This window comes from Myxocyprinus asiaticus, chromosome 48 (assembly GCF_019703515.2).
Source record: "Myxocyprinus asiaticus isolate MX2 ecotype Aquarium Trade chromosome 48, UBuf_Myxa_2, whole genome shotgun sequence".
NCBI lineage: Eukaryota > Metazoa > Chordata > Actinopteri > Cypriniformes > Catostomidae > Myxocyprinus > Myxocyprinus asiaticus.
In genome coordinates this window covers 28,808,035-28,825,101 of record NC_059391.1, presented here as the reverse complement: position 1 = coordinate 28,825,101, position 17,067 = coordinate 28,808,035, and the positions used below count along the sequence as shown (strand labels likewise).

General features: G+C 39.9%; 1 protein-coding gene across 2 annotated transcripts in view; it reads right to left on the bottom strand.

Annotated features, from left to right (window-relative positions):
• LOC127437102 (integrin alpha-11-like) overlaps nucleotides 1-17,067 on the bottom strand; it is a 563,744-nt gene that overhangs the window by 523,750 nt on the left and 22,927 nt on the right. For both annotated transcript variants that reach the window (XR_007896521.1, XM_051691773.1), the window contains exons 4-15: nucleotides 16,897-16,988; nucleotides 16,557-16,671; nucleotides 16,033-16,160; nucleotides 14,761-14,909; nucleotides 14,188-14,332; nucleotides 13,853-14,015; nucleotides 11,024-11,094; nucleotides 6,009-6,153; nucleotides 5,634-5,782; nucleotides 3,162-3,305; nucleotides 2,873-3,076; nucleotides 2,564-2,694 (exon numbers count right to left, since the gene is read on the bottom strand). Coding sequence is in view for 1 of the 2 variants with exons in the window: in XM_051691773.1 (XP_051547733.1) it covers nucleotides 2,564-2,694; nucleotides 2,873-3,076; nucleotides 3,162-3,305; nucleotides 5,634-5,782; nucleotides 6,009-6,153; nucleotides 11,024-11,094; nucleotides 13,853-14,015; nucleotides 14,188-14,332; nucleotides 14,761-14,909; nucleotides 16,033-16,160; nucleotides 16,557-16,671; nucleotides 16,897-16,988 (1,636 nt within the window). In the remaining variant the exon portion in view is untranslated. The remainder of the gene's footprint in view (nucleotides 1-2,563; nucleotides 2,695-2,872; nucleotides 3,077-3,161; nucleotides 3,306-5,633; nucleotides 5,783-6,008; nucleotides 6,154-11,023; nucleotides 11,095-13,852; nucleotides 14,016-14,187; nucleotides 14,333-14,760; nucleotides 14,910-16,032; nucleotides 16,161-16,556; nucleotides 16,672-16,896; nucleotides 16,989-17,067) is intronic.

Sequence of the window (17,067 nt, the reverse complement as noted above, 5' to 3'; positions counted from 1 at the left end):
AAAAAAAAAAGAAATCAGACTCAAATAACAACTGCAGTTAAGCTACTTGTAGCTTAAGAAAATAGCTAGCTACACAACAAGCCACTAGCTAACTACATTAAAGCTATTTAAAGGTGCTGTAAGCTATTTTTTTTCATGGAAAAGCATGCAAAATGTTCCTACTCCCTTAAAGATATTAATGAAACAAGTGTCCTGAGATATCTCACCGATCTCTGTGACAGCTCTAGACTTTGTAAACAACAAACACAAATGTGTCTGCGGACATTGACGCTTTTCACCTGTCAATCATTTTGCTCGTTCTCATAGTGTTGTATTTGAAGTGGATCATTGAGGCTATGATTCATATTGTTTGTCAGTTGAGGGCGCTATTGTGCCACTGTTGAATTTGACAGCCACAGGAACAAAAAATGCTCCGCTTTTGCTCTTAAAATTATCTATGGAGGGTGGGGTTTTTGGAATGAGGGGGCGTGGCTAATTCAACTGCTTAGTCACGTGAAAGTTTCAGAACGCTAAAATCGCTTACAGCACATTTGAAGGGCTTGTGTGAAAGTTTTGACAGCAAGAAAACTCAGCCAAACCAGGATAAAGGTCCAGGTATACTTTGTTTTTGTGCAGTCCGGATCGGATTGTGCCTGGTCGACCACGTCGCCTTTGAAAGTATAGTCTTCTGACCGCGAGTGAATGTGAACACGTTCAACACATGCCCACTAAAACTGCTTTGTAATACTCTTTTAGCAGTCAACAGGTGCCGCATGCGTGACAATGCACACAGTTGAGTGTCCATGTGACTGTGATGATAACGAAATTTGCGTCACACATACTGTGTGTCACAAAACGCGATCAGCAATGCAGACAACTGAAATATACTTTGGCCTTAAAAAGCCCCCCCCCCATAGTAAAACCATGGTTTCATAAAGGTTAAACAAATAGTGACAACACTAAATTGAACACAAATTTAAACGTAATATACAGTAATAAAACTATATAACAATCAAAATATAATAAAAGGCAAGGTCCCTTTAAGGCTGTGAGAGGCTGAAATGAATCAGTGAATCATTTTAGTGAACTAGTTCATTTACAGTACATGAACGGTCTGAAAGTTCCCAACATTAAATATAAGGGAATCGTTCATTATAACCGGTTAGAAAGAACCAATTCATTCAACCCTTGTGCATCAATTAAAAAAGTGTCCACATCAAAAAACTGCCATAATAATAGTATATATTAATATTATTTTCCACTTTCAATGAGTTAATTTTTTTTAACCAACATCAGTCCTGATCATAACTACCAAATATTAATTCATTTTCAGGATTTTAACCCTTTAAATGCCAGTTTGTTTACATAATACCACTGTTGTTTTTTACACACACACACACACACACACATACACACACACACACACACAATTTTAGCTGCATCATTTATTCAGTTGTCCTGCAGTGCTCTATAATACAGCAAACAGAAAATAGGAAAAAAGCATGTATTTGCTCCATAGGCTAAACATGAGAAAAATGGCGCCATCTGGTGGAAAATATTAAAAATGTAAATTCTGAAGCCAGGGCTCTGGAATGAAAGCATAATATCATAGAATTCATGATTATATGCTTTAATGGCACTGGGATCAAATATTGCAGTTTTAATGGGTTTCAATGGGGACATTTTTGTCCTGAAGGTCCTGAGTGTAACTATTGTGTGTACACAGTGTATTATAGATGTATTATAGGAACTGAGGTTGAAATATCAAAATTCCCCCCAAAATACACACCTTTGGCTAAATTTATGCCGTTGGCATTAACACAGCCAAAATGATAGAAAAAACAAAAATGACCAAGACAAAAATGTCCTGAAGGTCGCGCAAGGTTTAAAAGATTCAAATTTCCCAGTGCTATGTGAGAGTGGACGTTCAGGTAAGCGCGTTTGATTACTCCCTCTGCTCCGTTGCTGCGTTCGCAATTTAATGTGACAAATTTAGCATTTTGTGATGCTGCAGTGCTAATCTTTGGAAAATGTAGCTCATTACTCGAAAATCGACACTATTGTAAAAATAGATGCGTTACTGTCACGCCACTGAACAATGTAGTTAAGTTAATATCATCGCTACTTATAGTTAACTACTCCCCAACACTGTTGTGGCAGGATCCGTCTTCCATACAGTTTGTTATGTTGTTGAGATCTGAAACTCTAACAGAGACACATGTGAGATTATTGGAGTCTTTTTCTGCAGGGAAACATCAGCAAAAGTCTCCATTTGTTCTCCATTTAATCTCGTTGCTTTCTAATAGAAACAAGTGAGTTAGTAAAAAGATCTCATATGTGATTTTTCTTTCCAACCGTTGTGATACTACAACAGCCCGCTTGAATAATTCTGGAACATAAGTGTATACTTCAGTAAATACTTTAAATCTGAATTATTATCATATTATTTAGTCAAGGGATGATGTCTTAGAAAGCAGCTTTGGAAACAGGCATCAGGTGAAGCCTTTGGTTCATTGTTTGACTCTTGGTCATGCCTGAGGCTAAAGATCAACTACCCACCCCGGACAAAGTGGTATAAACTCACCAGAGCAAAACTGCGGCCCCTAAAGAGCCCACAGACAGATCTATGAGCCCATCTCCATTAATGTCCATCATACCATGTACACTTCGGCCAAAATAACGAAGACCTGGGGAGAGTTCACTGCCGGATATTCTCTGTGAGAAACAGCAACAGGAATTTAAAGGTATGAGAGAGAATATACAGTAGTTACGGATAAATGCCATTGGGTTTTTCACGTCATAGCTGTTACTATATTGTACATTTTACTATGACTGGATATTGTGCGATCAGAATCCAGGTACTATCCATTTTATCCTCAGTCTTGAGTCTTACTTGTTTATATTTGGGTTGGATGCTGTTTTGCCATCCATAGAACAGATAGATTGCCCCTTTGTGGTCGTCCTCTAGTGGTGCACCCACTACCAGCTCACTGAAGCCATCGCCATTGAGATCGGGAAGGGCGGAGATGGCCGCGCCAAAGCGAGAATCGTGAGCCTGTTCAGATGGACCAAGAGTTCCGTCCAGTATAAAATTTCCCTGTGGGACAGAGAAAGTGGGAAGCTTAGGCAGACCAGGAGGTACTAAAAGACTCGTAATTTTTAATGCATACTGTGACTCTCACTTGTGAGTTCATGGCGTAGCTGTAAATGCGTCCTTTCTCCCAGCCGCTGTGGAAGTACATGGGAGCGCCGACCAGGAGGAGATCAGTCAGACCGTCATCGTCCAGATCAAGTGGTGCTAATTCGCTGCCGTAATACGACCCAATCTACAAATCACCCAAACAAATGCTCTATCAGCATCTGAGGTCTGTTTAATTGGGTATTTAAAAAGACATTCAATCAATTATATAATGCAAGACACATCTTAGAAACTCAGCTAAATAAGTAACCATAATTTCTGTCAAAATACCATAGTAACTACCGTGATCGTTACTACAGTAAAACTGTCTAAAAAAATAAAGAAATTCAACAAGATGACAGATATATTCTGACAGCTTCTTACTCTGTTTGAAGTAAGTCCTGTATTGAGTTATTATGAACTGAATGATTATGCATTATTATTATTGTGTATTATTAGTGGTGTTTGAGTATGCAAAACTTTCATTTAGGATGCTGTCTAGAAGGCAACAGACAGCAAGGCAGCTCACTAGGTTTGGGAACACAACTTATATTTATTGTACAACAGTCTCACTCAGTCTGGTGTATAGCAGGTTGATGGCTAAAGTAATGTTGTGGTCGCTTTGGCCAGCGGCGTGTGTTTATTGTGTGAATTTACTGCAGGCCATGCATGAGCAAACACACAGATCAGATGAGATGCACATGTGCGGCAGAGAAGCCTGCCATCTGGAGCGGGTGACCAAGTCTAGACCTTCACACTGCGTCTCCTGTACGCACACATGTTCTGCATTAATCCACCGATCTGCCTCGCCAATCAAATGCACCAACGTTGCACACAGAGAAGGTATGGACGTTAAATGCAGACAGATGGATTTAGGAAGAAGAGGAGGAGACATTATGGTTTAGTCAAAGTGCACGATACAAGACACAAGTTTGTCACCCTGCGCACATTTAAAGACTCAGGCGTATTCACAAAACGCAATATTGTTTAACCATGCACTACTTGCGCTGATATAGCGTTTCACCGTGCATATTTAATTTAAGTTATTGTCATTCGTATCAGCACAAACACGCCTTGATTCTGGGTAAATTCGACTGAATATAGATTGCACCTTATTCACAGAAGTCAGCGCTATTTGTCTGCCGCAATTAACATTGCGCTATTGCAGCCCGTGGAAAGCAGTCGGTAAACTGTGTATTAAAATGTTGTTTAAATGTGCACAGTTTCTAGCGATCAAATTCTCACACTTACTCAAACATTTTAAAAAGCCAGTTCGGATGTTCCAGTAAAGTATGGCCAATCGTGATAGTTACCTGATTTGCAAATTTTTTTAGTGAACCGGGTGCTATGATCCCAAAATGTAGTTCTCGCACAAACTCATGCAAACAGCTACGCTATTTGAGAGTTGATTCTTAATAATGTCAACTAGGAGTGGCCGATTACCATTAGACACGATAAACCGGTAGAAACTTGACAACCGGTATACATTTTGGTTCGGTTACGCAAAATCGCCACCGTGAGGTAAGAAAAGTGCACCTCATTCTATTCATGTTACACGTACACATTTTGTCTGAGAAATGGAGGAGGAAGGCAGAGTGGCTTCATGTGTGACTGAGAGAATTGTTGCGCGTGCTTACCGCGCTATCTTTGGAGCAAGTGCGCGCGAGTCCAGCAGGCTTCCCGTTTGTGCTCCAGACAGAGGAGAGCGCAGAGCAAGATGAGTGACCCATTTGAATTCTACTGAGATTTTTTGTACCTTAAATCGCTATGGAGGAAGTCAAACATCTCAAACGGCTAGACAGCATGACATTTTAACAACCACTGACGAGGGAAACAACTAAAACAATGTGTCATGCATCAACAATTGTGTATCATGCAGGTTTTTTTTAAACTACATATTATCACCCTTAATAGAATTCTGTTCGAATGATGTAAGATTTTAGGAAAGAGGCCATGTTTGCCTTCAGATATTTAAATATTCTCTTCAGAGATGACTTAAAACATTGAGCTTAATGAAAATGATACGCATGAGAGGAAGTAGTTTTCATTTATATATTTAATTCACTGACTGGGTTATTAATAAATAGGCATTACAATATGGATATTTGATATATAAACCAATTTGTATAGATTTTTTGTTAGAAAAAATTAACTCTAATCGTGATATACTGTCTATTGTTATCGTGATATAAAATTATTTATTTCGTGATATAAGATTTTGGTCATATCGCCCACCCCTAACGTCAACTAACAATATGGATAAAGGGCTTGCAGTCGTTTTTGCCATTTTTTTAATTTATTTTAGCGTCTGTGACTTGTCGCAGCATGTTTTATAAGTGCACACACTCGAAGAGTGCCTGCAATGGGCAAGCGCTACAAGTTGGCTACGAACATGGCTTTTTGTTTCAGACTAGTTGTGGATTTAAAGCAGGAAAAGGTGGCATGCTTTTGTATAGTAGTGTGCACTAGGCTTTACTTGCTGTCCGTGAAGAGAGTGTAGGATGGTGAGGTTTCCGCTGTTAGTCAGGGTGAAGACGATGACTTTTCCCGTATGGTTGAATCGAGGAGCTCCAGCGACGTACAGCTGACCGTGTTGGGCTGAGACCACAGAGGACACCATGTACCCTATAATCAAATTAACACTTCATATAAATAACACCCAAAATATCTGTCATATTGCTTTATTCTGGAAAACATGCGCAATGCAGAGGCGCATGAATAATGTTTTTTTTGTGCTAGTTTTGTGCTGGTCTAGCAGGTATACCAGAACAGCCAAACAGTACAACACATTTGAGGAGTCGTTGAGTCAAAGCTTTATTGGGTAAAAGTGAAAATAGACCGATTGTCTAACCCAGATATGCTCCATGGTTCTTCAGTTCCTCTGGGAACTCTTTCAGGTAGGAGGATTTGGGCGGGATGACTTTACCATGACGGGTTTCCTTCAAAACTGCCCCGTTCCAGTCGTACGCCCCGACCGCACCAACCAGAATCCCGTCCTGCAGAATGACAAGAGACATATTTCTCAAGAGGCATTTAGAAGTTTTCATTCAGAATATTTCCACTGAAGCTACTTTGAGAGAATATTGCCATCTTTAGTTGTTTACATACAAAACTACTTACTAAAACCAACTATAATTCTGTTCCTGACACCGTAAGGTACTTCAAAGAATGCCATGGTACTACCAATAAGGGGATGTAAAGCATAGAATTAAATTAGTTTTTCTCATGATATATTTAATGATAACACCATGGCACTTTATTGAAATATACACACTCTTTTGCGTAAGAGATTTGGGTTCATTATACCTGCAGGGAGGCTGAATGAATATTATGGGATGATGACAAACTGCTTGGCAGTGACTTCAGTGGTATAGAGAATGCTAACAGAGAGTTTGCCAAACATCTCCCATGCCGTTATGAGGGATACTGCCAAAAACTCTGATGCACTGCCTTCACATCTGGAGCTTTAGAACTCAAAACCCAAAATTAACTGCATCATTCCTGACCAATAACACCAAACCTTGCTCAAACACATTCAGTCCAATGTTACTTCCTATTCATAGTCGGACTAAATGTGCAAAACTAACAAACTAAATTAGTGGTGCTTACTTGTGCAAATATCCATGCTAAGGGGTTGTTAGTGTGTGGCAGTTAGGCAGTTGCTATGTGGTTATTAAGGTGTTCTAAGTCATAGCTATGCAGTTGCTAGAGTGTTCTGAGTGGTTGCTAGAGTGTTGATTGGGTGTTGTTTAGCAGTTGCAAGGATGTTCTAGGTGGATGCTGGGTCATTGCTAGTTGGTTGCTCATGTTTTTTGAGTGGCTGCTAGAGTGTTGCTAGGTGGTTGCTAGGGCATTTTGATGCAGTTCCTAGGGTGTTCTAGGTGGTTGCTATGGTGCTCTGAGTGGTTGCTAGAATGTTGTTAAGCAGTTGCTAGGGTATTCTAGATAGTTGCTGGGGCATTACAAGGTGATTGTTAGGTGGTTGCTAGGGTGTTGCGTTCAAGGTGGTTGTTGGGGCATTGCTGGGTGGTTGTTAGGATGTTCCTAGGAAATTGCTAGGGCATTGTTTTGCAGTTGCTAAGGTGGTCTTGGTGGTTCTTAGTGCATTGCTAAGTGGTTGCTACAGTGTTGCTTGGCAGATGCCATTTGGTATCTAGTGCCTTGCTAGGTGGTTGCTACCTTGTAGTTGTTGTCTGTGTGTTGCTTTGTGGTTGCTAAGGTATTCTGAGTGTTTTTTCTATGCAGATGTTAGGGTATTCTGGTTGGTTGTTTGGGCGTTGGCATCCAGTTGTTATGGTGTTCTGGGTGGTTACTAGATGGTTGCTAGAGTGCTGCTTGGGTGGTTGCCAGGGAATTGTTATGCGGTTGCTAAGGTGTTTTAGGTGGTTGCTAGGGCATTGCGAAATGGCTGCTTGGGTCTTCTAAATGGTTTCTAGAGAGTTCCTAGGGGGTTGCTGAGGTGTTAGGGTGGTCGCCAGGGCACCGTTCTGCAGTTGGTAAGGTGTTCTGAGTGGTTTCAGCACATTGCTATGCAGATGCTAGTGTGTTCTGGGTGGTTACTGGGGCATTGCTAGTTGGTTGCTAAATATATGGCTTACCTTAGCAAATACCACAAAAGTATATTTGGAAGGATATTTGAATAATTACAAATGGTGGTCGTATCTGGATCATGGACCATCAGGCATAATTAAAAACTAGCAAAGTCATTTAGTCACCCTTATGTTGTTCCAAACCTGTATGTCTTTATCTCTTCTATGGATCACTTTTATTGCATCATTGATCCTTACATTGAAAGTGAATGGTCACTGAGACTGTCATTCCTTTTTGGGTGAACTATCCCTTTAACCACACAGGAAGTCTCTGGATGCACTGGAGCGAGCCCTGCACTCATGTGTGAATCTGACAGCGGGCCTAAAACCAGCTGCCAGAGTTTTCCTCATGCGATGTCGACGTGGACGCTTGACAGAGTTCCATGGCACATTTGCACAATAAACTCACTCTAATTGACTCTGTGTATTGCTCAGTTCACTTTTTATTAGTGGTTTTTCTATGCAAACCCTGAACAAACCTCTAACTTTTAACTTCATATGTCTTGTTGAGGAGAGACATGATATTATTTTACCAAGCAATCAGACTTTTGATCTGCATTTTGATCTAGGCACTTGCTATGGTGTTCTGGGTAGTTGCGAGGGCATTAAAAGGTGGTTCCTAAGGTGTTCTGGGTGATTGCTTACTGGTTCTAGTCAACAGAGTCCACCCTCAAGTCTCAATGATATTCTGGTCTCTGGCTTGAATCCCTGCTTCAGTGTAAGTCTGTGGGATTTTTTCATCTGTTTTATCATCCGTCAGCAAAAATCAAAGTTTAATACTTAGTGTTAGAGGTTTGTTCATATCACTAACACCAACAATGTGCAATTAAGTAATAGTGATGCTTGACTTTGCAAACACCACTACTGAGGTGGTTCTAAGTGGTTGCTAGGGCATTGCTATGCGGTTGTTAGTGTGTACAGAGAGGTTGCTAGAGTATTGCTTGGCGGTTTCTAGGGAATTGTTTTGCAGTTGCTAGGGTGTTCTATGTGGTTGCCGGGGCATTGTTAAGTGGTTGCTAGGGTGTTAAAAGTGGTTGCTAAATTGTAGCTGGGTCATTGTTTGGGTGTTGTTATGCAGTTGCCAGGGTGTTCTATGTGGTTACTGTGGCATTGCTAGGTACAGTATTTTTTAGGGTGTTCTGAGTGGTTGCTAGAGTGTTGCTAGGTGTTTGTTTAGAGCGTTGTTTTGCAGTTGCTAGGGTGTTCTAGGTGGTTGTTGGGGTGTTCTGATTGGTCGCTAGAATATTACTTGGCAGTTACTAGGGTGTTGTTTTGCAGTTTTTGGCTGTTCTAGGTGGTTGCTGGGGCATTGCTAAGTGGTTGTTTGGGTGTACTGAGAGGTTGCTAGAGTATTGCTAGGTGGTTTTTAGGGAATTATTTAGCAATTGTTAGGGTGTTCTATGTGGTTGCTGGCGCATTGTTAGGTGGTTGCTAGGGTGTTGGAAGTGGTTGGTAAATTGTTGCTGGGTGGTTGTTTGGGTGTTGTTATGCAGTTGCCAGTGTGTTATATGTGGTTGCTGGGGCATTTCTAGGTACAGTAGTTATTAGGGTGTTCTGAGTGGTTGCTAGAGTGGTGCTAGAGCATTGTTTTGCAGTTGCTAGGGTGTTCTAGGTGGTTGTTGGGGTGTTCTGAGTGGTCGCTAGAAAATTGTTAGGCAGTTATTAGGGCATTGTTTTGCAGTTGCTAGAGTGTTCTAGGTGGTTGTTAGTGTGTTCTGAGAGGTTGCTAGAGTATTGCTAGGTGGTTTCTAGGGAATTTTTTTGCAGTTGCTAGGACATTCTATGTGGTTGCTGGGGCATTGTTAGGTGGTTACTAGGGTGTTCACAGTGGTTGCTAGATTGTTGCTGGGTGGTTATGGCATTATTATGCAGTTGCTAGGGTGTTTTATGTGGTTGCTGGGGCATTGCTAGGTACAGTAGTGTTTAGGGTGTTCTAAATGGTTGCTAGAGTATTGCTAGGCAGTTACTAGGGCATTGTTTTACAGTTGCTAGGGTGTTCTAGGTGGTTGCTGGGACATTGATAGTTGGTTGCTAGGGTGTTCTAAGTGGTTGCTAGAGTGTTGCTAAGTGGTTGCTAGGGCATTGTTTTGCAGTTGCTAAGGTGTTATATGTGGTTGCTGGGGCATTGCTAGTTGGTTGCTAGGGTGTTCTAAGTGGTTGCTAGAGTGTTGCTAGGTGGTTGCTACAGTGTTGTTATGTAAGGGTGTTCTAGGTGGTTTCTGGGGCATTTAAGTAATAATGATGCTTGACTTTGCAAACACTACAACTGAGATCTAGAAATGACAAAACATTTGTTTGACTCTCTAAACCTTCCAAAACAAAAACAGTAAAATCTAGTACACCATGTCCATGTAGGAATGGCCAAAGTAATAAACTGATTTCCAATTTTTTTATTTTTTTATTTTTTATCTGATTACGTTTTATATACTGCAACTTTTATCGACATTGTTTTCTTTTATGGGGAAAATAATTCAAAGTCATTCCTTTAAAAAATATTACTGCCACAAACAAAGCAATACCCTTCCTTTTCAATTCCAGTCACATTACAACTGCAGACATAAAACACGAGGGCACGTGTGTTAGTGTATTTGTGTGCGGGTCCCTCGCTAAAGAAGCCTAATTCAACAAAACCATATGTGTTCTCTGGACTGCATTCCCTCTAAAGCAAAGGGAAAAAAAAGAAAGGAAAAACTTTCCGAGACGTTATCTCCCCTCTCAAATTGCCACTGTCAAGAGCAGCTCCAAGGATCCAACAGTGAAAGTTATGAAAAAAAATGTAATTTTTCTTTGGGTAAGATGTCCTTCTAACACAAAGGGTCTTTCATTCATACCCCTCACTTGCACAGAATTATTCCGAGAGGTTTTGTGTCAGGTCAGGTGTGAAAAATAGTCCTTTATGTTCCCCCAGGAGAGAGTCTAAACTGCTTTCATACTGCTCACAGCGAATGGAAAAGCTTTGGACATAAACAAACCTTAATTTCAATTAAAATAGCAGTGTTTTATACTTCTATCGGGCCCTAAAAGGACATACCTCAGTTTTGCTGTGCCATGAGCAAAGAACGATAAACAAATAATTCTTTCAATAACTCTTTAATTTGACCGTAGCAGCGTTTTTGCTCATTGCTAATGGAAGCATTTAAACTTAATCACAAACAGTAAAGAGCAAAATAACAGTATTTCACGTACATCCCTGAGAACTTAATATAATTCTCCGCACATTAGCAATGTTGTCTATATTTATATTTTGTCTGCTCGGTACAATTCGGGATGAACTCACTTCCACGATATGAAAGGAGAATCCAGCTTGGGACATCTGCAGACCGAAGGCCGTTCCGTTCTGGTTTGTGCCTGCAAATAGTCCCAAAAAATATATATATTTATTTGTAGCAAACTTGAACTTAATTTGTGGCAAACAAAATAGTTCCAAATGTTTGCCACAGGGGTTTGTAACAAAGCACCATTATATTTCTACTATATTATACTTTATTTCCTGACAAAATGTGAGTGGTTCTGTGGATGGTTGACAGGGTGTTGATGTGTGGTTGCTAATTTGTTCTGAGAGGTTTTAATCATGTCTCTAAGTGGATTTTAGCAGGGCGTTATGCAGTTGCGAGGGTGTTCTGAGGGTTTTTAAGCAGGTCATGATGCGGTTACTAGGGTGTTCTGAGTGGTTTTTAGGGTGTTTTGAGTGTTTTTAGCAGGTTGTTATGAGCTTGCTAAGGTGTTCTAAGTGGGTTTAAAGTGTTTTGAGAGGTTTTTAACATGCCTCTATGTGGTTGCTAGGGGTGTTCTGAGTGGTTAAAAGGTGTTTTGAGTGTTTTTTAGCCTGTTGTTATGCAGTCGCTAGGGTGTTCTAAGTGTTTTTTAGCATGTATCTATGCAGTTGCTAATGTGTTCTGAGTTGTTTGTAGGTGTTTTGAGTGGTTTTAGTTGGTAGTTAAGCAGTTGCTACGGTGTTCTGAGTGTTTTTTAGCCAGTTGTTCCGCAGTTGCTAGGATGTTCTGAGTGTTTTTAGGGTGTTTTGAGTGTTTTTAAGCAGATTGTTATAACAATTGTGAGTGTGTTCTGAGTGTTATTTAGGGTGATTTGAGTGTATTTAGGGGGTCATTATGTGGACGCTAGGATGTTCTGAGTGGTTATAAGGTGTTTTGAGTGTTTTTCAGCTGGTTGTTATGCAGTTACTAGGGCGTTCTGAGTGTTTTAAAGCAGGTCGTTATAACAGTTGCTGGGTGTTCTGAGTGGTTTTTAGGGTGTTTTTGTGTTTTTAGCCGGTTGTTATGCAGTTACTAGGTTGTCTGAGTGTTTTTAGGGTGTTTTGAGTGTTTTGAGCAGGTCGTTATAACAGTTACTAGGGTGTTCTGGGTGGTTTTTAGGGGGTCATTATCCGGTTGCTAGGGTATTCTGGGTTGTTTGTAAGTGTTTTGAGTGGTTTTTAGTTGGTTGTTAAACAGTTGCTAGGGTGTTCTGAGTGGTTTTAGGGTGTTTTGAGTGTTTTTTAGGGGGTCATTATCCGGTTGCTAGGGTGTTCTGAGTGGTTATAAGGTGTTTTGAGTGTTTTAAGCAGGTCGTTATAACAGTTACTAGGGTGTTCTGGGTGGTTTTTAGGGTGTTTTTAGAGGGTCATTATCTGGTTGCTAGGGTGTTCTGAGTTGTTTGTAAGTGTTTTGAGTGGTTTTTAGTTGGTTGTTAAACAGTTGCTAGGGTGTTCTGAGTGGTTTTAAGGTATTTTGACAGTTTTGAGCCAGTTGCTATGCAGCTACTAGGGTGTTCTGAGTGGTTTTTAGGGGGTCATTATCTGGTTGCTAGGGTGTTCTGAGTTGTTTGTAAGTGTTTTGAGTGGTTTTTAGTTGGTTGTTTAACAGTTGCTAGGGTGTTCTGAGTGTTTTAGCAAGTTTTGAGTGTTTTTTAGCCAGTTGTTCCGCAGTTGCTAGGGTGTTCTGAGTGGTTTTTAGGGTGTTTCGAGTGTTTTTTGCCAGTTGTTATGCAGTTACTAGGGTGTTCTGAGTGTTTTTTAGGGTGTTTTGAGTGTTTTTTAGGGGGTCATTATCCGGTTGCTAGGGTATTTTGAGTATTTTTTAGCTGGTTGTTATTTCATTACTAATGTGTTCTGAGTGTTTTTAGGGTGTTTTGAGTGTTTTTTGGGGGTCATTATGCGGTTGCTAGGGTGTTCTGAGTGGTTGTAAGGTTTTTTGAGTGTTTTTTTGCTGGTTGTTATGCAGTTGCAAGGGTGTTCTGAGTGGGTTTTTGCATGTATCTATGCAGTTGCGAGGGTGTTCTGAGGGTTTTTAAGCAGGTCATGATGCGGTTACTTGGGTGTCCTGAGTGGTTTTAAGGTGTTTTGAGTGTTTTTAGCTGGTTTTTATGCAGTTGCTAGGGTGTTCTGAGTGGTTTGAAAGTGTTCTGAGCGTTTGTTAACAGGTCATTTTGCATTGATAGGGTGTTCTGAGTGGTTTTTAGGGTGTTTTGAGTGTTTTTAGCCAGTTGTTTTGCAGTTACTAGGGTGTTCTGAGTGGTTTTAAGGTGTTCTGAGTGTTTATTAGCTGGTTGTTATATAGTTGCTAGAGTGTTCTAAGTGGATTTTAGCAGGTCGTTATGCAGTTGCAAGGGGTGTTCTGATGGTATTTAAGTAGGTCATGATGTGGTTACTAGGGTGTTTTTTTTTTTTTTTTTTGCCAGTTTTGAGTGTTTTTTAGTCGGTTGTTCTGAAATTGCTAGGGTGTTCTGAGTGGTCTTTAGGGTGTTCTGAGTGTTGTTAGAGTGTTTTGCGGTTGCTAGGGTGTTCTGATTGGTTTTAAGGTGTTCTGAGTGGTTTTTGGGGAGTTTTGAGTATTTTTAGCCAGGTCATTTTGTTGTTACTAGAGTGTTTTAAGTGGTTTTAAGGTGTTCTGAATATTTTTAACAGGTCATTTTGTGGTTGCTAAGGTGTTCTGAGGGTTTATAAGCAGGTCTTTATACTGTTACTAGGGTTTTCTGAGTGGTTTTAAAGGCCTCTATGCGGTTGCTAGGGTGTACTGAGTGGTTTTTAGGGTGTTTGGAGGGGTTTTTAGTATGTTGCTAGAGAACAAACAGAGGTTTTTCACTGATGTCACAAAGGTTGCGCTCATACCCTCCAAACTGAAGATCTTCTCTCCCAGAGCATCAACGATGTCCTTCAAGGCAGACTCATCGGTGACGCTAAAGAAGTGCTCCTCAGGATCGGTGGCTATGAACTTGATTTCCCTCAGAAAAGCTTCAGGATTGATTCCACGCCGGTTATATGAGCCAAGAACCTTCAACGACATTGAATATCCAAACTTCAAGAAAAATCAGCTCTTAACACTGTGCACTTTTTTGAAAGGAACATCACTAATGCACCAAAGAGAACATCTGAAGAACGCTTTTGGAAGTTTCTGTTGGTAACAAGTACAGTCGTAGGCTAACTGGAACATAAAATCAACTCACAGCGATTCCGTACAAGGTAATATTCTCCCTCTCGCTGTCCTCCACGGCGCTCTTTAGGTCTGGGCTGTCGTGTGATTCCCCATCAGTGATCACAATCATGACCTTCTTAGCATCTGGCCGACCACCATGTTTGAATGCTTGAGTTCTGATAGAAATACACATTAACATGATCTCATTAGTATTCATAGATATTCGTACCCAAAATATGGTTCAAGCTAATTCTCGTATGCTAAGATGAAACAGATTCGTACGCCTCTTTGTTGTACATATGCAAATACCTTCAACGTACAAAATTGAATATTCACGAATAATATCTGTGAATACGAATGAGATCAATATGGCCACACAGTATAGTTGTTGGTACGCAATTTTGTTACACTTAATTTGTATAGTGTTACCCCACTAGAATTGAACAATTTACATAATATATCACAAAGGATGTCTCAAATGTAACATGATTTATTTCACTTACTCAAAATAACTAATAATGATGCACACAAGACAATACGGTTGAGAGACAGAAACAGCAGTATCACAGCAGTAAAATGTCACAACAGTAATGAGGCACTATACCGAGCCATGTTAATCCCGAGTGCCGTGCGAGTTTCCTCGCCGCCGCGCTGGTCGATATTCTGCGCTGCAGCTACTACCTCCTCAACCGTACGAAACTCATTCAGACGAAACTCATGGACCACTCGCACACCGTACTGGATCACAGCCACCTGAACAACGGATGGGACACAACATGCCTTTCATCAAATCATACTTGATGTTAATTATAATACTATAGAGGAATTCTCTTGGAAATTTCAACTTTATATTAGGTGGCCTTAACTACCATGTACTTAACCATTTGATACAATGTACTTATTATGTACACACATGTTTGTGCATTGTAATTACATTTAAAGTACTTGCATTACATTTTGTAGTTACACTGTTAACTGTACCCCTAAACCATCCCTTACCCCAAAACCTAACTCTAACCCTACCCTTACTCCTAAACCTACCCATACCTCAACATCAGTAGCAGCAATTGTGGGCAGTTTGCAGAACAACATGTAGTTACACAGTAAATACAGAGTCTTGTATGTATTTAATGTTAGTACATAGTAGTTATGGCCACCTAATATAAAGTGTGACCTATTTTGCTAATAAATTAAAACATAGAAATGTTAATATATAAAATATTTAAATATTTCATATATAATATAAATGTATATATTAAATAAATATCTTGAATAAATGTTATTTAAATATATACATTTATATAAATGCAGTGGCGGAGCTAGGGGGTGGCCAGGGGTGGCCGTGGCCACCATGGACCCCATTGGCCACCCCACTCGCAATTGCCATTTTTGGGCAAAAGACTTAACATGTACTGCCCGAAAATTTCTGTGCCACCACAGAATGATCGCTGGGCCCTGCCCGGCCACCCCTGTGAAAAACTCCTGGCTCCGCCCCTGTATAAATGTATATTTTTGATGTATTTTGAATACATTTTAGTTAGTTATTTTTTCCAAATATATATATTTTTGGACATTATACACTACTGTACGTATATTAAATGTAGATAAAGCTATATGACCATTATGTTAGATTATTGAAATAAAAATGTATAATGTCCATGTTATATTGTAAAAAATTACACTTGCTTTCACATGCATGTAATTGTGAACTGTCTGATGTAGTAAATCCTTTGAATTATTGGATTTGTTTGCAATGTAAAGACTGAAGGTATCGACTCTCATGAGTAAAATGTTAAGCACTTTTCTTGTAAACTCCATGTATAAATCATGACCATAACAGGCCAAACTGATTTTCCAGGTCGTAATTCCAACGCACCTGGATCTGTCCCGGACCGACGTAAAACTTCTGTAGGACATTTATCAGGAAATCCTGAACTTCATACCAGGGGTAGATGGAGTTGGATCCATCAAGAACAATCACTATATCCATGTAGGTCTCACATCCTGTGAAGAAATTGTTACTGTTAATATCGCTATCATAAAAGAAAGGACTTTAAGGTTTGATCTTTAATTTCACAGGCTAACTGTGTGCAACTTTATTAATTACTCTTTATCAATCAAAACAAACAGCTGCAGTTTTCTCATTATTCTGGATTCAGTCCTTAATATTTAAGTCCTTAGTTACTTAGTATTAAAACAAACACAATGAAGAATTGTTTGGAGTGGAACATTTTTACTTTACAGCATGTGAAGTACCAGATATTAATTTCTAGGACTTTACAAATATTTTAAATCAGAGTTGGTGTAAAAAGGCATATATTGGCGCTCACCAGTCAAGTAAATAACCTCTCAATCCTAACTACTAACTTTTTTACTTTACTATAGTTTACGGTACTTTACTTTGAAATGCTGGAGCGATGCTGTGGGTGAATTTGAAGGTGCTGTTGACTCTTGAACAGATGCCCGTACTGTAGTAGGAACTTCCACATTCATACGACCACAGCGGACCACATGCCTGAAACACAACACAGCTTTAAACTCAACATAAAACACTGTTCACAAACCATTTTATTTCCATAATGTGACATTTCCAGGTGAAACAGGAAATGTAGGGTGGGACACATGCCACTCTGTGTGATTTAAACACTGGCCTACGTATTTTGCTTTAGTTAACAATGTTACACTCCAGTGTACAGATGTGAACTATTTCGAGAAGTACTTTCAACATAAACACACTTACCACAAAGCTGTTGTCCTTCGGGTTGGAAGCGAGAGTCATTCCCAACCTCATTCTGTCCTTGCGCTCCGACACGTTGTTCAGGGATATCTTTCCTTGAAAACAACCCAACGGTAAGAGAGTCGAGAAAAATAAAAAAATGTTGTGCCACTCAATGCGCCGCATGATAATATT